The 25,438-nt window shown below is 50.0% G+C and overlaps 1 protein-coding gene across 2 annotated transcripts in view; it reads left to right on the top strand.

Annotated features, from left to right (window-relative positions):
- KIAA0825 (KIAA0825 ortholog) overlaps positions 1 to 21,844 on the top strand; it is a 2,097,552-nt gene extending 2,075,708 nt beyond the window's left edge. For both annotated transcript variants that reach the window (XM_085632475.1, XM_085632476.1), the window contains exon 21: positions 20,016 to 21,844. In XM_085632475.1, coding sequence (XP_085488601.1) covers positions 20,016 to 20,121 — 106 coding nt within the window. In that variant the 3' untranslated portion in view covers positions 20,122 to 21,844. The remainder of the gene's footprint in view (positions 1 to 20,015) is intronic.
- The last annotated feature ends 3,594 nt before the right edge of the window (positions 21,845 to 25,438 follow it).

Genomic DNA, 25,438 nt, shown 5'->3' with positions numbered 1-25,438 from the left:
TTGAGGTTGCGGGCTGCGGCGTCGGGGTCGGTTGGGTCTGTGGATAGGCTCTGGGCGAGGGCGGCGGTTAGCTGGTCCTCGGTGATCTTGCCCCAGCTGCGGCGAGGCATCTGCTGGGTGTGGTGGTGTGTGGTGGGTTTCCAGAAGGTGAAGTGGATGCAGCGGTGGTCGGTCCAGTGGAGCTCGGTGGTGCGGTCGAAGAAGACGTGGGTGCTTGCTGAGAAGATGGGTTCAAGCGTGCGGCCGGTGGAGTGTGTGGGTGCTGTGACGAGTTGTCTGAGTCCGAGGTTGTCGATCAGGGTGGAGGAGTTGGAGTCTTTGTTGTTCTCGAGGTGTAAGTTCAGGTCCCCGAGGAGGATGTACTCCGAGGAGGCGAGGGCTTGTGTGCTGACGAGGTCGGTGATGGAGTCGCTGAACTGCGGTCGGGGTCCTGGGGGTCTGTAGATGTCAGGAAGGCGATGTCTGGGGAGGTGGAGTCAAGTAGGTCCCAGAGTTCGATGGCGTGTTTGTGGGCGGAGCAGGTGTTGAGTAGGATACATCTGAGGAAGTTGGTTTCTATGTTGGGGCGGGTTGGCAGGCCGGATGCTGGTCAAGATGCAGTTCCGGCAGGAGAAGGGTCCTTGGGTGCGCTTCGGGATGGCCAGGCAGCAGGTGCGAGATCGCCCGGCGTTGAGTGCGTGGAGGGTGCTGCAGTCGTAGTGGAGGCGGGCGTCGTGGTGTGTGTGGGGGCCAGGGTTCCTGGTGGTGGGCGCAGTCCAGGCGCGGACGGGCGCAGACGAGCTTGCCTTAGGCGCGCCTTTGGTGCGCCAGCGGCGCGGCAGCGCAGCGCAGCGTCCGGCATATATGGGTAGGTGGGAGGGAGGAGCAGCTGGGAGGCGGGAGGCAGGATCAGCGAATGGGCAGTGGGCAGTCAGGGGGGGCGGGGCCGCAGGGTGCCCAGCGGCGGTGGAGACGAGGGCACAGAAAGCAAAATGGGGAACAAAAGGGGGGAAAAACAGTGGTACAGAAGGCAAAAATCGGGGCACAGAAGGGGGAAAAACAGTGGTACAGAAGGCAAACCTCGGGGCACAGAAAGGGGAAAACAGTGGTACAGAAGGCAAAAATCGGGCTACAGAAGGGGGAAAAACAGTGGTACAGAAGGCAAAAATCGGGGCACAGAAGGGGGAAAAACAGTGGTACACAAGGCAAAAATCGGGACACAGAAGGGGGAAAAACAGTGGTACAGAAGGCAAAAATCGGGGCACAGAAGGGGGAAAAACACTGGTACAGAAGGCAAAAATCGGGGCACAGAAGGTAGAAAAACAGTGGTACAGAAGGCAAAAATCGGGGCACAGAAACGGAGGAAGCACACTTACGGGCGAGATCCTAGCAGCGGCAGCTGGGGCAGGGGCACACAGGCGGAGCTGTGCGGAGGGGGAGCGACCTACCAGGAGGGTCAGTGTGCCGCCCTGATCTTGTTAGATCTCTCCGCAACATGTGATGAGATCTTGTGCCCTATTTAAATCAATCAGTTGTTCAAAATTAGCATCAGTGGCTCATTACTGGATTGATTGAAATCTTTTTTTTTGTTTACCAACCAGACTCATTCATTCATGATGCCTCCTTACTGCTCTGAGGAGAATTAATATGGGCGCTTGGTTGACCTAAACCCTGTTAATTAGTTTATATGAGTTTGAGCCAATTTCTTATGCTGAGGACACCCAAGTCGTCCTGTAGCTCTCTGATGGTATTTCCTCTACCCCGGAGTATTTCTGTTCCTGCATATCTACAGTTGTTCAGTGGATGGACATAAAGAGCCTGATTACGATGTCGGTCGGGGTTACCTCTGACTGACACTGCCGCGAATGGGGGACCGACCGACCTCAGATCAGAGGTTCCGACATCGCAATTAGAATGTGACCGCAAACCTCAATTTTTCAATGGGAGTGCAGTGGGCCGGAACCACCCACAGCACAAGCTCCCATTGGAAAATGGAGGTTTTTACACACCCCTGCACCGTGTGTGCCTGCCACATGGTGCAAGGATGTGAAGCACCTATGGTGCCCCCCAGCGCCACAATCGGAGGGCCAGGGGGGAAGGGGGCCCTGCTAGGTGCCCCCAAAGACACTTTCCGACAGACGTTCCATGTCGGAAAGGCCGACATGGAACTGCTGTCCGAAAGTTCCATCATAATCCCGCCATCCTAAAGGGATTATGGTGCCTTCCTTGCTGGCCGACGGGCTCTTTGAGCCTGTCCGAACCGAGTCGGATTCTCCAGCGGGTTTAAACTCCAACCGCCATCATTGTAATATGCCGGTCAGAGTTTAAACCTACAATGTGGGTCTGAAGCTTTCCGACCGACATTGTAATTAGGCCCTTAATACTTTAGATTGAATAAGAACAAAGCTGAGGTTCTGCTTTTGAGTGGCCAAACATGTGTCTGATCTGATACTTGGTGACCTGCTGATCTCAGCTCCACCCCGCTACCTTCCATTCAGGCAAAGTACCTCTCTGATTTGGTTTCGACCATAAACCTCACCCAGATAAACCGAGCAGCTGCTATATGTTTTTCCGTTCTTAAAACACTAAGGAAATGTATTTTCCGCCATCCAGAAGAACGGTTATCCAGTCTCCAATCATTTCTCAGTTGGTTTATGGTAGCTCCATCTATTTAGGATTGCCTGAATTTCTTCGCATGCACTATACTGCAACTTCCTTTTTGCCAATCTGTGGCACCCTTTTTTGAAAGATCTGCACTGGCTTCCAATTCTGAAACATGTGGGACTTGAAGGTCTTTGGTTGACCTTTCGGGTTTTGAATAAGTCTGGTCCTCTCTAATTGAGACATCAGTTTTACTTTTGTCAGCCTAAGGGCACTCTTACATCAGCAAGCACCAATTTGGTCGTTCTACCACAGTTCAAGAAATCCAGAATGGGAGGATATTCTTTTTCCTATCTGGCTACGAAATGGTGGAACTCCTTTACTTTTGACCAAAGATCTACCCAGTCCCTAATTACCTTCAGAAAATGGTCAAAAACTGACTTTTGCAACTTCCCTAATATCAGGCTTGAAGGTAGTTAGGGCACCCTTTATTGGGTAGCAGTGTGCTTGGGTAGCAGTGCCTCTAAATAATAAATAAATTGGTTAAAAGGCTGTTGATTAACGTTCTCCATAGAGGTTACAGGACTCTTCATTTAGACTAGGACATTAAGGGTCATATTTTTTATGGTTAGGGGAGCAACCTGGAAGGAGATTTACCAAGCCACACAAGGCTACCTTGCTTGGCCCTGCATGGCTTGGTAAATGTGGAGTAACACAAAGCAGCGCAAGTCGCTGTCTTGTGTTACTCTGCCCCTAGGAGGTGTTCCCTGGGTGGGGTGTAGGTGTTACCATACATCCACCCATACATTTTGCCACATTTCCGGATTTACCATTAGTAGTAGACCTGGGAATGCATCAAAATGCTACGCCTCCCAGAGGAGGGGTAACAAGGAGAAATATGCCGATTTCTCCTATTTTTGTCCTCTTTCTACATGTGCTGCATTCTGCCATGGTGCAAGTGTGCCTGTGTTGATGCTTGGCAGCAATGTGTGCGCCTGCGCAGGCTGAGAGCAGGAATGCACCATATAATGTTATATACAGCATATTTCTGCCCTCTTCCTTTCACGCAGTGCAGCAAGGTGGCTTTCTGCGCTACGCTGCGCAGCGTTGTGTGACTATTTGGTAAATATGCCCCACAATGTAGGAATGCACAACAGTGAAATTACTCCTCAATTCTACTGTATCTAATTGAAAGGTGTGCACAATTAATGCTGTGATTCCACAGGCTGTAAAGGAATCCCACATTCATTATTTAGTGCAGAAATTCCAATAAAACTGCAAATGTTCTTTTATAACTTTCCCAACCAGCAGATAAGCAATTACCACCACACAATCTGAACAAATCTGGGCAATATTTGAACAGTTACATGTTGATCACAGCTCGTGTCACTGAAAACACAGTTGGAAACCACCTGCGTTAGCATATATTAGCACTGCTCTTGCATTAAACTGTAAAGGAAGGGGTATTACTGCACCTCTCAATTATGGTAGCAGTATCAGTGCATCTGTATGTACCTCACTTATTTTCAGTGAATGAATACAATGATTTATGTGCTGATTGTTAGTAGATGTTATCAAGTGTAGGAAATTATTTACAAAGACATTCTGGAGTATGTAATAGTACTTATGTAGTATGCTTACATACTTTTGTATGCTTTTTATGAACTACCCCTAAAACATATAAAATGGGAATAAAATAGGTGTAAAATTAAATATTCATATACAGTTAGTACAAATAGAAAGGACTGTGCCCTTTTTGGACCTTCACTAATGGAGAATATAAAAAGGCCTTGTTATCGTGAAGGAAAGTTTCAATTCCATTAAGGACTTCGAGGCGTGGATTAAGCATATCATCTTTATTTATTTTTCTCAGCAGCCAACCAAAAACAACATTAACAGTATCGCAGAACTAAATTTACCATGAGTCCTTACAAAAACTTTACACAGTAACAATAAGCTTGAACTAAGGCACTCGTACCACGCTCCAGGAGGACTTTGACGCGCTCACACGACACTTGTCAGCGCTCTCGCGCTTTTAAAACTTTAGGTGGTATTTCTGGCAGCGCTTAGCGCTTTTTAATATTATTCCGTATTTACGGTGCAAATTGTGTTTTCGGACCTGACATATAGCGCTTACCCCCACATAAAAGATAATAAGCACCGCTGTTGGGAGCGGACTCACTTAGCTCTCTGGACACACTTTAGAACGGCGTCCGCCATCTTGGGTGAGGCAGGGACTCCTCGTGGTGACACTCGGCCAGCGCACTAGTTTCGCAGACCGGACTCCACGCCCTACTTAAAGCTCGCTATGACGATGCGCAGCGGAGATGCGCAGCTGAGTTGCCGGACCCACGCCGGAGTCCAGCCAGAGTCCTGCCCGTCTGGGCTCGTCCGGGCTCAGACGGGCTTAGGGCAGGGTACTATGTCAAACTCTCCACTATTGCGTATCATCTATTCACGAGATGAGTTACTTGCATTACGCATTAATCCCCCGGAAAAGTACCCTGTTACCAACTTGGGTGCGTGGATACTCCCCCCACGAGGATTGGACGCATTGCTTCATCCTCCTCCTGATACAAGTACTGTACTATGGGGCATGCTTAATTGCAGGTCACTTCCGTGTCATGCCGTAGAAATTAACATTCTTATTCAAGAGCACGAACTAGACATCTTGTTTCTGTCGGAAACGTGGATTACTTCTAGTTCTGATGCGGACATTGTACTTGCCCTCCCTCCAAGGTACCTTATCGGTCATTTGGATAGATCTGAGGGACGAGGGGGTGGACTTGCCGTTATCTATCGTGATAACCTTAATTGCAGGGTCTGGAGGGGCTTGGTGGCAGATTGTGAGAGTTGCCACTTTTCCATACAGGTATCACCAACGGTTACATTGGCTGGCCTGCTGATTTATAGACCCCCGGGTAAGGTCGGCAACTTCGTAAGCTCTGTGATGGAAACGGTCACCCTCTTGGCAACATCCACATCTTCCTTCATTGTGCTAGGGGACCTGAACCTGCACTTTGAGGACACTGCGGATATGATCGCGGCAGACCTCAAAGGAGATCTATCTGCTTGTGAGCTCCGGTTAGTCAACACAGGAGCCACCCACGTGAAGGGCCATTTGCTGGATCCGGTATTTTCGAACATCCCTCGGCTGAGGGCCAGACCAGCTCTTCCGCTCCCATGGTCAGATCACTTCTTAGTGTCGATGGAATGGCAAATCAATCTGCCCTCTAAACCGACATTTCAAGAGGTGGTGGTGGACCGTATATGGTCCAGACTACCGATCGGTGACTGGACTCAGGCCCTGGCAAATTCACAACCCGTAGCTGAGGCAGACCCGATTCAAGGAGATGCTGACCTCAACCGATGGTTGACTGCCTCGCTTGATGGCTTCATACCGGTGAAAACCCTACAGAAGAGGGAGAAACGAGTGGGTTCCGCCCCCTGGTTCACGGCTGAGCTCCGCCTGCTTAAGAAAGGATGTAAGAAACTGGAAAGGGCCTGGAGGAAGAAATTTGATGCGGCCAGGCGCAAGGACTACTGGACAGCGATGAGAGCCTATAAAGCGGCCCTCCGCCTGGCAAAAGCACAATTTTTTGAGGAGCGAATACAACTTGCCTCAAACTCCTCCAGGGAGACCTTTAAGGTGGTGCAAGAACTGCTAAAAGTTCCAGAGCCAGCAGTCACCCATGACCCTGAGAGGTGTAAGGAGTTGGCCAATTTTTTCCACACTAAAATAGTAAAAATACTAGACTCTTTACCCCAGGTTGCTATATTTCATGGGATTCAAGAAGAACCCCTCCCTGTGGGGATAAAAGAGTGTCCTTTCTCCCTTGACATGTTCGGCCCAGTTTCAGAAAGTGAAACATTAAAAGCTATAGTTTCCATAAAAAGCGGTTCCCCCATGGACCCTGTCCCTTTTAAAATCCTAAAACAAGCGGCATTCGCTGTGGTTGGGCCCATTACGAACGTGATCAACGCCTCCTTCTCTCGTGGTCTGGTGCCACCCACCTGGAAAAAAGCCGTGGTCAAGGCTCTTCTAAAAAAATCTAACCTTGACGCGGCTGAGCTGGCCAATTTTAGGCCCATTTCTCTGTTGCCAGGTCTCAGCAAAATTGCTGAGAAACTTGCTAACCATCGACTGTCCAACTTTCTTGAGTCAAATGGTCTGCTCCGAGACTCGCAGACCGGCTTCCGTCCCGGCCATGGCACCGACACGGCCCTCCTGGCGGTCGTTGAGGAATCGAGGCGCATCTTAGATTCGGGAGGATCAGTGGCAGTGATCCTCCTGGATCTGAGTGCGGCATTCGACACCGTTGACCATCAGGTGTTGACCCAACGGCTGTCAAAGGTGGGTGTGGCAGGTGTCGCCCTGAAATGGCTCTGCTCATTTCTGGAAGACCGTTCCTATCAGGTCTGGGAAGGAAGCAACAAGTCTCCATCTATTTCTCTCCAGTGGGGGGTGCCGCAGGGCTCGTCCCTGAGCCCGACATTATTTAATGTCTATATGGCCCCCCTGGAGGATGTGGTGACCCCTTATAACATCAAAATCATCAGCTATGCTGATGATACTCAGCTTGTGGTCGCCCTTCCTCAACTGGTGGAGAACCCTGACTTGTTGTACTCATGTCTGGCGGACGTCCACACCTGGATGAGCAGTTCAGCCCTGAAGCTGAACGGCTCTAAAACAGAGATCATGCTGCTTGGAAACAAAGCGCCACCACTGTCACCTTCATGTTGGCCAAGCTGTATGGGTGACTTTCCAACCATGAAAGAGGAGATCAAGAGCTTAGGAGTCTGGCTGGAGCAAGATCTTTCCCTTAGAACTCACGCCAAAAGAACTGCGGGAGTCTGTTTTGCCCTGCTGCGGGCTGCGCGGAAAATTCTTCCGCTTCTTCCTTTTCCATCAAGGAAGTTGTTGATTCAGGGTTTGATAACATCTCGCCTTGATTACAGCAACAGTCTGTTTCTGGGCGCCCCTGAATCGACTTTTAACAAGCTTCAGCAGGTGCAAAACGCGGCAGCTAGACTCCTTATGGGTATCCCCCGAACAGAATCCGCCAGACCCGCTCTCAAGGCACTGCACTGGTTACCGGTGCGGGAGAGAGTACAGTTCAAGGCACTGTCCATCGCCCATAAAACATTCCAGGGCGGCGGGCCTCCTCTTTTAGGGAGCTTGGTAGTACCTTATAAAGCGAATAGAGCACTGAGGTCTGACCAGAGGTGTCTGCTCCAGGTCCCGAGAGTAAAAAGATCACGCACGGGAGGGAGGCGATTCTCTGTGCATACAGCAATGCTCTGGAACTCCCTCCCATTAAAACTCCGAGCTGAGACCTGTACCCTGCGTTTTCGCAGAGGCTTGAAAACACATCTGTTTCCCCTGTGAGTCGCTATCTTTATTCCATGGCCCCACGGTTGATGCACTGTTCATAGCGCCGGGATGCCCCAGGGTAGCTGTGCGCTATATAAGTTTTAATAATAATAATAATAATAATAATAAGTCCACCAATCAGCTTGCCCTCCTTTCAAATAAAACAATTTATAAGGAAAAGTACACTTCCTCTTTCTTCGTGCAGAAACTCCACCAGTACTTTTTGTCATGATCCTGAAAAAAAAGAAATTTTTTAAGAAAAGAAAATATCTTGAGGTAAACATCCAGCAGACCCAAAATTATAGCATAGACAATAGCCATACGAAGAGCTTGTATGCAGTCAACAACTCATCAACTGTTTAAATGTATGAAATATCAAAATCACAGTACTTATACCAAAAGGAGATCCACTGTATCCACCGGGCGGGTCACATTCTGTAGCATACCATGTCGGGTGGGATATTCCTCGCCTCCGAGTCCTTAATAGAATTGAAACTTTCCTTCACAATAGCTAGGAAAATGTATATTCTATATTAGGACCGGAGGCTCAGATTATGCAAGTTCAAAGCTTACTGACAACCAAAGATGCTATTTGAAATAAAATGTCTTAAACGTGAAGTGTGACAACCAGTCAGCCTCCTCTAAGAGAATGCTTTGGATACCATGCCCTCCTCCAACAGAGTGGGCTCCAAAAGTTGCCTGCTTCAGTCATAATCCACCTTACCCATCTAGCTGTTGTGGGAGAGGGGACAGGTTTATAAAGCTGCCAAATTTCTATTAACAATTGTTGGGTACCCGGAGGTCTTAGTTCTTCTGTAACCGCCTCATACTCCCATCTGACCACACAAAACTTTGGGTTATCTGCGAAGGCTAGATAATGGACGGATAATGGACAGACCGGTATGCGATTTGGTATGCCTACAGACAGTGAAAGTGAGCCCTTCCGGAGTAAACATGCAGGATTAAATATCCCAAGCTCGCACATCTGATACCATCTTGCAAGATTTCAAGCGTATGAGCATAGTCAACTTACCTGATAATTGCTTCCTGGATAAGCAACTGTTATCTGCCCAATCAGTCAAGATTCTCAGAACCACGTTCACATCCCAGAGCTGTGAGTATCGTGGCTCTGAAGGGATTGAAAAGTGAATCTCTTTTAAAAGTTTACATACTAAGGGGTACTTTCCCACTGCAATACCATTAAGAGGCACATGGCCCGCAAAAATAACTAATGTGAATGTGTTAACATTGTGTTAAGCCATGCCTTCCTCTGACAATTCTGACAGAAAATTAAGATTGTAGACTTTCTCTGCCCCCATGAGATCGAGATTCTATCCCCTCACCAACTGGATTATCGGTGCCAAGCTGAACCATATCATCTGGATGTGGAGTCAGCCCAAACCTGCCTGATGAGGAGGCGAACTCCGAAAGCTTTGTGAGGACTCTGGAGAAGTAGGATTGGAAAATCCCAAGAAAGTTCCAGAAGAGCTGGAAACCATGCTTGCAATCTCCATTGTAGTTCCAATAAGACCACTGTCACCTGCTGCTTCCTGACCTGGGTTGTCAGCCTGGGTATTATCAAAAATGGGGAAAAGCATACCCCAGTACCTAACTCCAGTCCTAGAGAAACGCATCTCTTGCATCCACCATTGGGTCTTGCCTCCAGCTAGAGAAACTTGGGAGTTGAGCGCCCAGTTTGGAGGCAAAAAGGTCTATTTTGCATGAGCTCTACCGCTGCTGAGATCGTTGAACATCAAAGGACCCAGTTTGCATGAGCTGAAATCCCTTAGGTATCTAGAGTTCCAGTCCACAATGGAATCCAACCTCCCTCAGAGGCAAAAAGACAAAATTGTCAGAAGCCCCTGACCAAGTCTGCCACTGCTTTTGACTGTGTTCCGCCCAGGTGGTTTATGTATCAGACTGCTGATACATTGTTAATTTTCAGCAGAATAGCACAAGAAGCTTTCTCTTTCATAAGACACCTCACAGCAAAGGAGCCCACCTAAAGTTCCAGATAGTTGTTATACAACTGGCTCTCTTGTTTCGACCACTGACCTCCAGTGGTTATATCTCTGTATTGGGCACCTGAGTCCGTTCTGTTTGCATCCTGATCTATTACGAGGTACGGCGTGAAATCAAAAATTGCCCTGCCTTTGCTTGCCTCCATGTGCTTGAGCTGCCATTGCATTGCAGGTCGTCTCTGGTCTCCCAAGAGAGAGCGATCTCTGCAGCATACGTTAAACCTCTGTGCAGATGGACTGCCTTCAGTCTTTCTAGGGCTCCATAGTAGAGTGGTCGAGGAAAATCACCTCAATCGATGATGAGGCCAATAGTCCCACTATCCTGGCCAAATATCTCAGAGAGAATTTCTCCCAGGTCAGAGACTTCTGTAGCACTTTGCGAATGAGAGTTATCTTTCTCTGTGTGAGTTGCAAGGTTTGTTGAACTGAATCTTTGAGAACCCCTAGAAAAACAATGTTCTGTACAGGAACACACACTGACTTCTGCATGTTGACAATGAATCCCAGCTCCTGAAAGAGAGACTGAGCCAGAGCCAGGTTGTGGCACAGCTGACCCGGATCCTGTGCCATGATGAGAATATCATCCAGATAGACAATCAGTCTGACCTCTGGAGCGGAGCGCAAGAGTTGCACCATCGGTTTTAGCACTTTGGTAAAACACGAAGAACAGAGGAAAGTCCGAACGGCAGTGCTACGAACTTGTATACCTGATGTAGCCACTGAAATTCCAGAAAGCATCTGTGGGGAGTGAATCTGGGAATGGTGAAGTAGGTATCTTTTAAATCCAGATACCAGCCTTACCATCCAGCCATTTGGTAACAACACCTCCTGCAGGAGGTATATCCCCTCCATCTTGAAATGGTGATACACCAACCATTCATTGAAACCCCTTTAATTGATCACTGGCCTGAACCCTTAATGCTTTTTCTAAGACAAAAATATGTTACTGAGGAAATCTCTGAGATGAAGAAGGGTTGGGATTATCGCCTCTTTGAGTAGCATGTCATGCACTTCTTGATCTACCAGTAAGAACTCTTCTTCTGAAAAGAAAAGTGGGTTGGGTCTTTGTTGCTGTACCAGAGTTCCGTAAAAACTCTATATGGAAACCTGCCACCGTCAGGAGCACCCAAGCATCCGTGGTGACCTCTCTCCACTTGGGAAGAAAAAGTGTCAGCCTGCCACCCCTTTTGGTAGAGTAGAAGGGGTACTCCTTACCTGAAATTCCAACCTGCGCACTGGCTGCGCCACAAAATTCTCCTCGCCCTCCTTTACCAGTTCCTCTGGTAGGGCAGAAACCCCCAAATTTCCTGTGGTCTTGCCACTGGTACTTTTTCTGTCCCTGGAACTTCTGAGAGGCTGAAGTTTACGTGTGGCCAGTGGAGCGTCTCCTGCCTCTATCGGTCCCACCAAAAATCTTTGTGACAAAGACCTTTTTGATGGATTGCTGCACCTTATCATGCAAGGAGTAAGTGGTAGCAAACCGACTCAACTCCTTAACGAAGGGGTCCCCAGAGAGGCACCCATCTGCCACTGCACAGTCTATGGTAGTAGCCAATTCCCCTAGCTTGGGGTCTATCTTGATTAGGAGAGAATGGTACTTCATTGTTGAGAGGGCACAATTTGCATTATCTAAAAATCGTATGGCACACTGTGCCCATCCCCACATTAAGGCAGGATCAATCAAGTTGCCAGTATCCTTTGCCTCCTCTTGCATATCTAAGATTTTGGTTAGGCTCCTAATGTGTACAGGAGTTTTCCTGGCACACCTGTCAGGATGATATGTGCCCTTCTTACGGTATTTCATAAATTTTGCCACAAACGTGGCTATTTTCCCATCAATGTCTGCAGTGTGGGCTACCTTCCCCTCTAAAATCAAGCAAGGACACTCCACCCCCAGTCTGCCCTTCACCTCTTTGTTCAGAGGTTTTCTGATCCTACTCGCATCATACTCTGCCACCTTTGACGCTGGGGACGTATCCGCCGAGCGCAGACGGTAAATTTAATCTAGATTTAACATCCCATGTGAGGATTTTCCAGCGTCTCCTACCCACTTGGGATCTGCCACTAACTTATGGCGTTTGGGACCCCCTTCCAGTCTTCAAGATTTACTAGGACCGGATTCATCTCCCCAATGTTCGTTTTGATCAGTGTCCCCATCACCACAGGTATGCCCCTGTGGAAAAGTACAGCCCTCAGGCGGAGCATTGACCAGGGTAACCCCATCGTCCTTCTCAAGGGCCCCAGCCTACCTCTTGAGGAATGCCTGGCATAACCTGTCAAAGGCATCTGATGATTGGGGGATGATGGAACAGCATTAGCTGTGGACATTCCTCCCAGATCGGGAACCTCTGTGAAGGTCCATGAAGACCAGAAGTTCTCTCCCAGCAGGGAGCTCATACTGGGCATACTTTGCTTGCCCAGATGTTCCATGGCATTAAAGACAGCCATTAGAAGGGACACGTCAATAGCATCTACAAACTCCTCATTCAGAGGCTATTTTCCCTGTGTGGTCCCTTGGAATTCCTCCATGTTGCTCAGGATCGCTTTAAATCTTTAAAACTGGCAAGAAAAAAACAGACAAACAATATCTGACACAATCCCCTTTGTCCATAGTAGCTGTTTGAAAGTCCAGTGGTTAAAGGAAGCAGGGATGGTAATGTCTCGTGTTGACCCATACCTGTGAAATATATCAGGCAGGCTCCTTGTTCATTTTGCCTCACAGTATTCCTAACCGATGCTGTCGGGGTCTGTAGTATTTGCCTGAGTTGGACCCATCCATTGTCACGGGGGTCCCAGGTGATATGTAGAGAGCCTCCCCCTGAGCGTGCGCACAGTGGACGTGCCCTACGTCCACACGGAAGGCCCGCCGGTAAGCCAATAAAGAGCCCGGAGCGCTGGGCGTGGGCAGGCATTAAGCTGGCCATTACACTACTGCACGTGTGGTCTGAAATCATTCCTAGGCCCTAGGCCATAACACGACATTGGCGACGAGTTGGTCTAACCACCCCATCGCATGCACCGCCGCCTCACGCTCTTGCCCAAGGAGCGGATCGACTTCCCTCCTACTGAGGTCGTGTTCCTGCCCGCGTGTGGCCCCAGCTGTCCCCAGGCTGTGCACACCCTGCCCGGACTTGCTGCCTGCCTCCCCCGCCTGGCCGAACTCACTGCAAGCCCCTCCGGCCCCCTGCGACTGCCTCCTGCCTGCCCGGGAGCTTTCTGTCCCAGCAGAGCCTGCACCCGTGGAACAACGCGACCGGCCTGCCATCCCTCACGCTTCTCGCGTGCAACGCGACAACTAGACCTGCCGTTTCTCATGCATCTCACGTGAGATACCGATTCATCACTTTGGAGGCCCCTGGTCGCTCCTCCTGCCCTCCCGGATGCCCCTGGGCATCGAGGCAGCCCTAAGAACCCGCGTACGACGCCCGGAAGACGGGTGTACCTTCCCTGAGGTGTGCAGGTGAGGCCCCCCCTGCTGCCGTGCCCATCCTCAGCGGCCATGGCCAACGTGTCCCCCCTGGAGCCGTTCGCAGTCACCGGCAACGGTGGAAGAAGTGGGTGGAATGACTGGAGAACTACTTTGTGGCGGCGGAAGTCGCGGCTGAGCGGCGGCGTGCCATGCTGTTACACCTAGGAGGAGAAGCAATCCACGACATATCGAAAGACGTAACCGAAGTGGCCCGCCCAGAACATATACCACGTTGCGCGATGCCATTACGGCGTATTTTGAACCTTTCGCTAGCGCTGACTATGAAAGATTCCTGCTCCGCCAGGCCCGCCAGCTCCCGGATGAGTCAGTAGACGTTTTTTACGCAAGGTTGAAGAAGCTAGCCAGCACGTGCACCCTCCCCGATGTGGACGACGAGATCCGTGCCCAATTCATCCAGGGCTGTGCGTCTTCGAAGCTGCGCGAGAGGGTATTGGAGGCGGACAACATGCCCATGCGCGACATCCTCGTACTAGGGCGATCAAAGGAGTTGTCCAAGGCTAGAGCCGCGCACATGGAGCCAAAGCCGGCGGTCACAATCAAGACAGAGCCAGTGTGCGCCCTCAAGACCGACGCCACCGAGAACCACACGAATCAACCCCGGCGAAGAAACCCAAGACTGGCTTAGCCCTCCCCCGGCCGCGCCTGCGTGTGGTGCGGAAGCGCGACGCCCCACAGAGGAGCATGCCTGGCACAAGGCAAGGTCTGCAGCGCATGCGGGGAAGCCAACCACTTCGCAAGTGTATGTCTGTCGGCACCGAAGAAGTAGCAGAGTGGCCCACCCAGAAGGGTAAGACAGTTAGAGCCGCTACCCAGCACATCTACCAGCAGTGACATGGACGACGATGAAGCAGACGCAGCCTCCGTCCATGTCGTGCGGGTGCTTCACACCCTGGCAGCTGCACCATCTGCAGAACCCATGTGCACAGTCAACGTGCAAGACCAAGCAGTAGCGGCCTTGATCGACACAGGCGCGTCAATCAACCTGATGGCCGCCAGCGTGTACCGGACTCTAGAGAATGCCCCGGCACTCCATCCCACGAGGGTACAAGTGTACGCATACGGCACCAGTCGCCCGCTACACCTGTGCGGGATGTTCCGGACGGATCTGTCCCACGACGCCACACGCCTGCAAACCAAGATCTATGTGTCGCAAGAGGGATCAGGGTTCCTGCTTGGTTGCAGAACAGCCCAAGACCTCGGGCTGATCCACTTTGCACTCACAGTCCAAGCCCGCAGCCTTGACCATCTAGTGCTAAAACACACATCACTATTTGAAGGTATCGGCTGTTTGAAGGGACCCGCCATCCACCTCCACATAGACAAATCGGTCGCCCCTGTAGCCCTCCGGCACCGACGCATTGCGTTCCACCTACGACCCAAGGTTGAAGCGGAACTGCGGGTACTCGAGCAAGCTGGAAGCATCGAAAGGGTAAGCGGGCCCACTCCCTAGGTGTCGCCCATGGTGGTAGCCAAGAAGCCGAAGCAGCCAGACGCCGTGCGGATCTGTGTGGACATGCGCATCCCCAACCTTGCTATCAAGCGCGAGCGCCACCTGACACCAACCATAGACGACATAGTCGGAGAGTTGTCTGGCTCAAAGTGGTTCTCAAAGATGGACCTGAGGTCTGGGTACCACCAGATTCCCCTACACCCTGATTCGCGCCCGATTACCACGTTCTCCACCCACGCTGGCCTCTGGCGGTACACCCGGCTCAACTTTGGGATATCGAGTGCAGCGGAGGTGTTTCAAAATATCATCCAGAACGTCCTGCAAGGGCTAGACAGCGTCTTAAATGTCAGTGACGACATTTTGGTCCATGCACCAACCTTGGATGAACACATCCAACGCCTCCAGGCAGTGTTTACCCGGCTTCAAGAGAGAGGGTTGACCCTCCACAGAGAGAAGTGCGACTTCCTACGTAAGGATATTAGTTTTTTTGGCTACAGATTCTCCGACCAGGGAATAGGCCCGGACCCAGAAACGGTCAATAACATCCACGCAGCCCCCGCGCCCACGTCGGTGACAGCAGTTCGCTGCTTCCTCGGGATGGTCACCTACTGCGGGAGGTTCATCAAGAATTTGTCCGACCTCACCGGCCCCCTCCGTGACCTCACAAAAGCCGCTGCCACCTGGGAGTGGGGTCCGGAACAGCAAGAGTCATTCCAGAAAATCAAGGCGGCGCTCTCAGCTGACACGACCCTAGCCTACTTCGATCCCCGAAACGAATCTCAACTTGTAGTGGACGCCAGCCCGACAGGCCTAGGGGCCGTGCTAACCCAGCAACAGGCATGCGGAGAATGGGCCCCCATCGCATATGCAAGCAGGACCCTCACACCAACGGAACAGCGATACTCGCAGATTGAAAGGGAGGCCATCGCCATCCTGTGGGGGTGCCGGCACTTCCACATCTATCTGTATGGGCACCCTTTTGTGGTAATCACAGATCACAAACCTCTCGTCCCGCTGCTCCAAGGCTCCTCTTCACGTCCTCCTCCTCGAATTGAAAAATGGGTGCTCCAGCTCCAGGAATTCCAGCTCACCGTGGAGTATCGACCAGGCACCCGAAATCCAGCCGACTTCTTATCGAGACACGCCCGCCCAGCCACTGACTCGGAAGCTGCATAAGCCGCGGCCACTGAAGAGTATGTCAGGATGATCGTAGAAAAGTCAAGGCCCCTGCCAATCTCCCTGGAGGAAGTGGCGCGAGCCACCAAATACGACGACTGCCTCTAGATCTCCATCCAGGCCGTCACGTCAGGCAACTGGAAGCCACTCCAAAGCCCATCGTCCTTCCGCACGCCTGGTGACCAAGCAACGCTAAAGGCGCTCCACCAAGTCCGGAACGAACTGTCCGTGTCTCAGGAAGGATGCCTCTTGAGAGGCCCCCGCCTGGTGCTACCTGACTGTCTCACCAACAGGCAGCCCTCCTGGCGCATGGCACGCACCAAGGCATTGTAAAGTCAAAGAACCGCCTTCGGAGCAAACTCTGGTTCCCAGGCCTTGATAAAATAGTGGAAACAATCGTCCAGCGATGTCCGGTGTATTTAGCGACCAGCCTACCCAACCCTCCGGCGCCAGTGATCACTGAGGAAGGACCGACGTCTCCATGGGTGCGAGCTAGTGCAGATTTCGGCAGTCTCCCCGGGGGGAAATACATGTTGGTGGTGATGGATGACTTCTCACGGTACCCCGAGGTGGAGATCCTGTCCTCGACTGCCGCCTCCGCGGTAATTCCCAAGCTGGAAAAGATAATTGCCACCTATGGCCTCATTGGGGAACTGCGCACGGACAATGGTCCACCTTTCAATGGCGCCGAGTTAGCTGATTACCTGCAATCCCACCGTATCAAGCACCGACGCATAACCCCGAGGTGGCCTCAAGCTAACGGGGAAGTCGAGAGGCTAATGAGGACTCTGAACAAGACCATTCAGATCGCACTGGCGGACGGCCAGGGCCTAGAGCTAGCCCTCTATCAATTCCTACGCGAATACAGGCTGACGCCCCACTGCACCACAGGGGTTCCTCCAAGCCGCCTCTGTTTTGGCAGAACAGTCACAGACACCATCCTACACCATCCCATGTGGGCGTCATCACCAACCCGGCCTAACCGGTCCATGGAACAGAGAACAAAAACCAATCGCGAAGCATCCCGGAAGAGGAGAGCAGCCGACAGCCCAATCCAAATTGGTGACCGGGTGCTAGTGAAAGACCGCCACCCAGGTGGAAAGTTCCGCCTGCCTTTCGAGTTAGACCCTTGGACGGTCACGAACATCAACGGAACGCTGATCACAGCGGTCAGGGACGGGGAAGAGGTCACAAGAAATGTATCATTTTTTAAGAGAGTCCCAGATGGAGGTGAGGAAGAATTTCCCGAGCCGGGAAGCTACCGCCCAGCGTTATCCCCAGGTCCTCGAGAAGCCACGGAAGAAGATACTCCACGCAGAACAGAAAACACAGGGAGCACCTCGGCCACGCCTCCACGCAGAACAGAAAACACAGGGAGCACCTCGGACACGCCAGCCCACGGAGATCTTGAGTCACAAGGAACACAGAGCCGCCCAGGCGTGGCTGATACAGACTGTTCTGAGGACATGTTTCAAACCCCTCCAGACGGGCGCAGCCAGAGCAGGTACCATCTGCGCCCATGTCTGCAGCCATCCCAGAGGTATCGAGATTTTGTGGCCCGCTGTCGACTGCTGAAGTGAGAGTGGGCTGTACCTCCGCCGAGACCAAGTAAGACTGTTCTTGTGTTTTGTTCATGAAACCCGCAGAGACTGCGTTTGAGACTTTAAAGATGTTTTGCGGCTAAGTTTCATGTTTGTTAGGTTTTTACATTTTTCGGTAAAGGAGGAATGTAGTGTTTGCCTGAGTTGGACCCAACCATTGTCACGGGGGTCCCAGGCGATATGTAGAGAGCCTCCCCCTGAGCGTGCGCACAGTGGACGTGCCCTACGTCCACACGGAAGGCACGCCGGTAAGCCAATAAAGAGCCCGGAGCGCTGGGCATGGGCAGGCATTAAGCTGGCCATTACACTACTGCACGTGTGGTCTGAAATCATTCCTAGGCCCTAGGCCATAACACAATAGGGTCGTCGGCCTGTAGCCCCCAGTCAAGCCGCCCGGAATCAGGCCGTTACGCTGCATGCTCTTCCCCGCTACTCCCAACATGGACATCATCCAGCGGGATGGGCAGAGAAGTGGCTTGCGAGCGAGCACCCTCTAGTACCGCTTGTCCCTCACCGCGCTGAGCCGCGGAGTGCCTATCCGCCAAGCTAAATCACAGTCTGCCAGGAGGTGAACTGAGGGAAGCACAGCGCACAAACGTAATCCGACAGAATGTTATGTCTGCACCACAGCAAACAGCACCCAAGCTACTAGACTCTATATATACAGAGAACAATGCCTCAACACCCACAAAGATGGCCATTACTCATATAAACAGTTGTCAAGAAACAGTACTTATCTGGCTACTGAGCAGCGAAGAAAGAATTTTTGGTGAAAGTTTGTTTATTGTTCCTCTGTACATTTTGTTGCCAGGACTCACGGGAAATGTAGTCCTGTGGTACTGTTAATGTTGATTTTGGCCGGCTGCTGAGAAAAATAAAAGGAAGAAATACATGCATAATCTGAGCCTCCAATGCTGACATAGAATTGGACATTTCAGGACGGATTCACAAAGGCACATAAGAGTATGCTAAAGAGTACTCTTGGAGTACAACTGCACGTACTCCTAAATGCTTTTTTGAATCTTCCTCAGTGTGTTTTCTATCTGCTAATTCATGTGCACCATAATATGCATCACTGAGCATTTTGGTGACCAAAAAGTAGTGCACATATGCTGAGTAATGGGGTTTACTCATATTACCTTCCGTTGAGCACTTTGTACAATCAGTTTATGTTATTAATTTGTCAATGTTTTCTTGGTCTCAGAGCTGCAACTTGAGCTATTGTGATGTGCTGCAATGCAACAATACATAACGAAAAAATATGTATCACAATGTTTATATTATACTTTTATGTTTGAAAATGTGTTAATGTGAAATTTGTTTCCATGTTGTTTGATAAATCATTGTCCGCTGACGCTCGTGGGAAGTAACCAATAGTACTAAAGTACAGATGAACCCTACTTCTTCTGGCTGCTTGCACTGCCGCGGACACGTTGCCACCGTTTCACAAAAAACATTTTAACAGGTAAGTTACATTTTTGACTTACAATTGCACATTCACTTTTAACATTCACGAAACGTGCATTTAACTCATAAGTGGACTTACTTCTGCATGATGCTACCCGAGTATGGTGTAATATTACGCGGTTTTAAATCCTCTCCGGTGCGGACAGTAGGAGTTACAGGACGGAAATGGACTGGAAATGTTCTGAACACCTACAAACTATGCGTTTGGCGGCGGGCTCAGACTTCCCTCAACCCATTACTACCCAGGGAACAGTGGGCAACTTACTCTTGGCCAAATGATGTTATGTGTATTTCTAAAGAACACTATCACCCGCAAAACACCCTGGCGCTGGAGTGCAGGAGTAAATCTGTTTCCAGGTTAGATGTGAGAAGGGAAAAGGCTCAATATTGGTGGGAGTGCGGCAGAGGGGATTTCTCTGAGAGGAATAATATTTTCATCATGAACCAGAAAAAAAAAAAAAAAGACTGCTCTAATTTGATCGTATTTATGGGGAATGCATTAACATACCTATGTGTACACAATTGGGAAATCGGCCCGGTGGGATTGTTTCTTAAGAGTGGCTACAGAGCCTACGAACCCCCTTCTTACCCTCGCCTTCACAGGGGTGACCCACTTTGCAACTGAGCGCCTTTCCCGCTTCTCCAGGACTAGACATTCATGCAGACTCGGGACCTTGCGCTCTAATTGACGAGTCTGAGTGCTCGTTTTTTTCTGCACCGCGGGCCTTAAATATGTGGGCATTAAATCCTAATGTATAGGCGAGCAAGAAGTTAATGATTCCAAGCGATGATTTGTGTCCTCTTAACGAGGCGGGTCGGCTCATTGCAAGATTAACACGTGCCTTCATTCTTTCAGGTGGGAGATGAAGCAGGATGCTGACCTCGAGGAGGAGGAGAAAGCCATGGTGGACCAGTTCAAAGACATTGTCCTAACCCGGGAGTCTTCCGCCTTGGGCCTCTGAGGATAATTCCAAGCTCCCGTCACTTTTTGTTATAATAAAGTGCCTTTCTTGTTATGATATAACATGCACAGTCCAATGTGAAAGAACATGGTGGCCTCGGGAGAGTCACCTGTGGTGTGTGGCTCGCCGCGGCGGAGCCTGCCGCGAATGTTACCTGAGCACGGCTGCCAGCCAAGTAATGTGACAACCTGCGCACTCTGAAAATAAAACCATGCTTTATTGAATTAAGAATGAACTTGTTATGGCATTGTAAGTACCCACTTTATATGGTCGGCGCGCGCGTCCCCGAAGGCCCACTTAAACTCGCTCATTCATTAGCTTTGCAATAGGCCAGCTTTAAGAATATTAATGACTGCCTCCTAAGACATAATTGCTTCTCCGCCACCTTGCAAAGCAATAAGAAAAAATTGGACCTCGGCTTTCTGTATTCCTAGAAGACTCTTTGCAGGTTTATAATGCTGAGCTAAACTCTCCTTAGCTCAGTTAGACAGGTTTAGTTGATTTTTAGTTTTCCTGCTTGCTGCTTTTCAATTTTAATCGTGTATTCAGCTAACAGGCCAAACGAAACAATTCACGTTCAGCTGGCACGCCAGACACTGTGTGTTTGGCCTCTGGAGTTGCAATAGAATTGAGAGCAACAATATGTGATTATGCCTGCTAAGTGGCATGTCCCTGTTTCATGGTATACAGTGAAAATCGCTCATAGCAGTGAATAAGTTACACTGGCACAGTTAAATATGAAAGCTGTATTGCCTTTTCGTACCTTTGTAAAAGAAGTGTGTCTGCAGTAAATAATTGACGTATTATACTTTTTGACATTTCTAACGTGTGTTTTCGTGTGTAGATATATCTTCAAAAGCCTTTTTCTAAAACCCTTTTTATTGACTTATAAGTTGGAACTACCGAATTCCATTTCAGGAGGCAAACATTTAAAGTTAAGAGAATTGAAGCTAACCAAACAGAATAAAATAGTTGGTTGATTTTTGTCTTTTTACTTGTCAACTGAGTACTTCGGTCATTAATACATTTTACTTCCCACAGAGGAGAATTGTTTGACGAATTCCGCTTCCAAAATTGACCTGTAAAAATTCACTTACAAAAATAAGGTTTGGAACATTCTCAGCTGAAACTGCGTTGGGTGTAATCAGGGCAGCTATTTTCTTTGACTCCAAATTCTATCAAAACAGCTATACATTGATCTGCTGTGTACCATTTTAGCTTCCTTTTTAGGTCAAGCCTGAGCAGCGCGCTGCTCTGCGAGACATGTGGTAATGGAGAATGTACTTGAAACCCCGCCCATATTTTTCATTGGCTTCTGTCAGTGTCGTAAATAGGCTTGTTAGTCCCTCCTTAGTACCGCCTTTTCTTAATTTGTAACCTCCCATGGGGAGGTTACACGGTGCATCTTATTTAGTCTGTAAGTACTATTTTCTTTAATGAGTTTCTCCTGTTGCAGGCACTACAAGCTTTCCTGCAGCTTTCAGTGCGCCATGTGCGCTTTCACGGGGCGCTTTAACAAAAAAAAGCATGTATTTGTCAACTTAACAAACAGATGTTTTTTTTTATAAAAGCGCTGCATACCGCGCTTTCACTTTAATAGCAGGCACAAACCTTTCTTTAGACTCGGCTGGTCTAAAGAAAGGGGCGTTGCCTCTATTAACGTGAAAGCGCAGCATTGGGTGCTTGTAAACAACAATCATTTGCAATGCAATAGGTTTCGCATTTTAGAAACTTTGACCTATTGGTATTGTAAATGACAATGCCTTTTATTATTTCAGGTTTTTTAAACACCTAAATAAAAGGCATAGTCATTTACAATTCCAATAGCTCAAAATCTCAGAATTGCGAGAACTACTGCATTGCAAATGCTTGTTTCCATTCCCACGGAATAATTTCTAGGGTACATGTTTGTCTCAGGAGGATCTCGAGATACTAGGCTATTCAAAATACGAGGAACCAACTTGCACCTACCTAACGAAGGCTCGCCGTGAGGGGAACGGCTTTTGTGGGGAGAGTCTCCTTGCCCGCCTGCCACGAGGGACCGGGAGTAGTCCAGCACTGCCGTGAGGTGAACGGCCAGGAGACCACAAGCCCCAGCATCCTTAGCTCCGGGCGCCTGCCGCTGACGACATCAGGCAGCGCCCGGGCTCGTCATAAGCCCAGCAGGCTCCACGCAGCGCGGGACGCGCTATTCAAAATACGAGGAACCAACTTGCACCTACCTAACGAAGGCTCGCCGTGAGGGGAACGGCTTTTGTGGGGAGAGTCTCCTTGCCCGCCTGCCACGAGGGACCGGGAGTAGTCCAGCACTGCCGTGAGGTGAACGGCCAGGAGACCACAAGCCCCAGCATCCTTAGCTCCGGGCGCCTGCCGCTGACGACATCAGGCAGCGCCCGGGCTCGTCATAAGCCCAGCAGGCTCCACGCAGCGCGGGACGCGCTATTCAAAATACGAGGAACCAACTTGCACCTACCTAACGAAGGCTCGCCGTGAGGGGAACGGCTTTTGTGGGGAGAGTCTCCTTGCCCGCCTGCCACGAGGGACCGGGAGTAGTCCAGCACTGCCGTGAGGTGAACGGCCAGGAGACCACAAGCCCCAGCATCCTTAGCTCCGGGCGCCTGCCGCTGACGACATCAGGCAGCGCCCGGGCTCGTCATAAGCCCAGCAGGCTCCACGCAGCGCGGGACGCGCTATTCAAAATACGAGGAACCAACTTGCACCTACCTAACGAAGGCTCGCCGTGAGGGGAACGGCTTTTGTGGGGAGAGTCTCCTTGCCCGCCTGCCACGAGGGACCGGGAGTAGTCCAGCACTGCCGTGAGGTGAACATCCAGGAGACCACAAGCCCCAGCATCCTTAGCTCCGGGCGCCTGCCGCTGACGACATCAGGCAGCGCCCGGGCTCGTCATAAGCCCAGCAGGCTCCACGCAGCGCGGGACGCGCGCGGGCAGCGCCCGGGCCAAGCCCGGGCCCGTCCTTGCCCGTCATCGCCAGGAAGAGGCAGGGCAGGGCCCCCCCCCTAACATCGCTGGCCCGGGGGTATTTGGCTGCAAGACCATTATCGGCTACCTACATCAACACCCATCATGGGGAAAAAGATCTCAGCAGCGCCCAGAAAACCGGGTAAGCCCAAACAACATGCTGCACCTACTACCCCATTGCCTAGTTTAACGGCCATAGACAAAATGTTGCAAAAAACAATAGGGGTCGTTGCTACGGCCATTCAGAATACTGAAAGACGCCTCTCGCTTCCACCTAGTCTACCCCTATTCATGCAACATGATAACTCCTTTGAAAGATCCCTTGACTCTTTACTTGCCACATCATACGCAGGGCTTCCGGGCACAGCTACGAAAGAGAACCACAAAAATGGGAATACAGTCCCCCATGATCATCTGCCTATGGATACTAGGTTATCATCAACTCCCAGTATGTTAGAATCAAGCCCAAACAGGGACATGGTTTTATTGTCATCTTCAGCAGACAATTTGATTCACACAGAAGGGATCGACTCATGCCATGATTCTGCTGCCCTCGACTCAGGTGGGGACAAAAGCATTAGCGGACCAATGCAAACAAGGGGACAGAAAGCAAAGAGGCAAAAAGCTAAAAGCAAGCGGAAACATATCGAGCCCCCTCAAAACAAACAGAAGGGTGGGAATAGTCAACCACGGAGGTCTGTCGTACCCGTAGTACCAGACAAGGCCAAAGGGGAAGGCCTAGCTAGTAGGACGGATTCCTCCATTATAGAAATTAACGCATTGTCAGGGGCTCAGGGATTTTGGGGGAGACTGGAGACACTGATATCTACTCTTTTGGGTCCTTTGAACTTACATGTATCAAACATAGAAAAAAGGATGAGAATATTGACTGATCATGTATCTAAATTAAGTTCAAGGCAGCATCAAGACATTTTTCCCACTCCAGGGGTAACCACCATTAATGATGATGTGCAAATAAATCAGCCCAAAATGTTTGATAAAATTAATAATAGTGTCCCCTTGCTGCCCTCAATACCAAGTACAAGCAAAAACTTACCACCTGTGGAGCATCATCCCAAACGGGTATCTAAGCCTACATCCCTCAAGGTTGCCACCCCTGTAGAGATGGCTCAAACTATCCCTAAAAGTAATATGGCATACCCAGGTCAAATCAATACTGATGCCGGACTTGAATTATCCCCACCCGTACCCAAGCCGGACCAGCACATATCAATCACTGCTAAGCTAATTCCGGCCCTATTAGCCTACCCCCTGAGTGCGGACCCTACGTCCTGGTGTTAGCTAACGTCCCCAAGCTAAGGAAAGATCAAGAAGAAAATTTTGTTAGCCTAAAAAACAGAACTCTCCATTGGCTATCCAGATATTGTCAATTTCCAATGGACGGCGCTGGGGAGATTATTCATACCCAAAGAGTGGGGTGGGTGGGCCCCTTAAGGAAAAAGTTTGAAGGAGACTGCATAATTATAAATTTCAAGTCTCCTTTATGGGCTCAATGTACGTTAGCAAAAGCCCCACAGCCCTCCCAATGGGAATATAATACCACCCTTCTCCCCCTTGGGTATTTTTATAGGCACCTAATAGATCTTAATCCTAGCATGGGCACTCATTTCTTGGGACATCGCCAGGACATAAACATTGATTTTAGAACCAATAACCGACGTTACCACCAGGGCCAGTACTCTGACACTAGAAACGCCCTTCCATTGACTAATGTGATTGCACTACCTGCACACCAAATGCCATATCCCCCATTTTTAGCCACACCCCAGCACGTCCCTAGGGAGAGGCCCTACGCAGAGACCCATCAAAATATTCGCCCGGTCGAGTACGAGAGGAGATACCAGTACAATGTCCCAACATATAATCGATTTGAACACGCCCTTTCAAACTTAGAGGAACTTGATTGACTGCGGGAAAGCCCCAGGAATATTGAACGTGCAGAGGTAACCGATGTAACTGAGGAACTCCTAGATCCCACAAAAATTACTACACCTCAATCTATGGTTGCACAGCCCACTATGGCTGAATCCTCAGTTGCATGCGATAGCGTAACAACAACCTTACAAATTAATCCCAGGTTGATTTCCAGGGATAAGCACTTAGGCAGCCCAAGTGGTTGCGATTTGTCAATCCTCAGCTGGAACGTTGCAGGTATAGAATCAAGACTGTCTGACCCTCAGTGGGTCCAGCTATTGGACGGTAAAGACATCATCATGTTCCAAGAGACCTGGGCCGTAGGGAACGTGCATCTAGAGGGTTATCATTGTTTCAGTGTGTTCGCTTCTAAGTCTGTTTTTGGTCGAGCAATGGGAGGGC

The sequence above is a fragment of the Triturus cristatus genome, chromosome 2_1 (genome assembly GCF_964204655.1).
Source record: "Triturus cristatus chromosome 2_1, aTriCri1.1, whole genome shotgun sequence".
NCBI lineage: Eukaryota > Metazoa > Chordata > Amphibia > Caudata > Salamandridae > Triturus > Triturus cristatus.
This window is presented reverse-complemented; position numbering and strand designations above follow the sequence as displayed.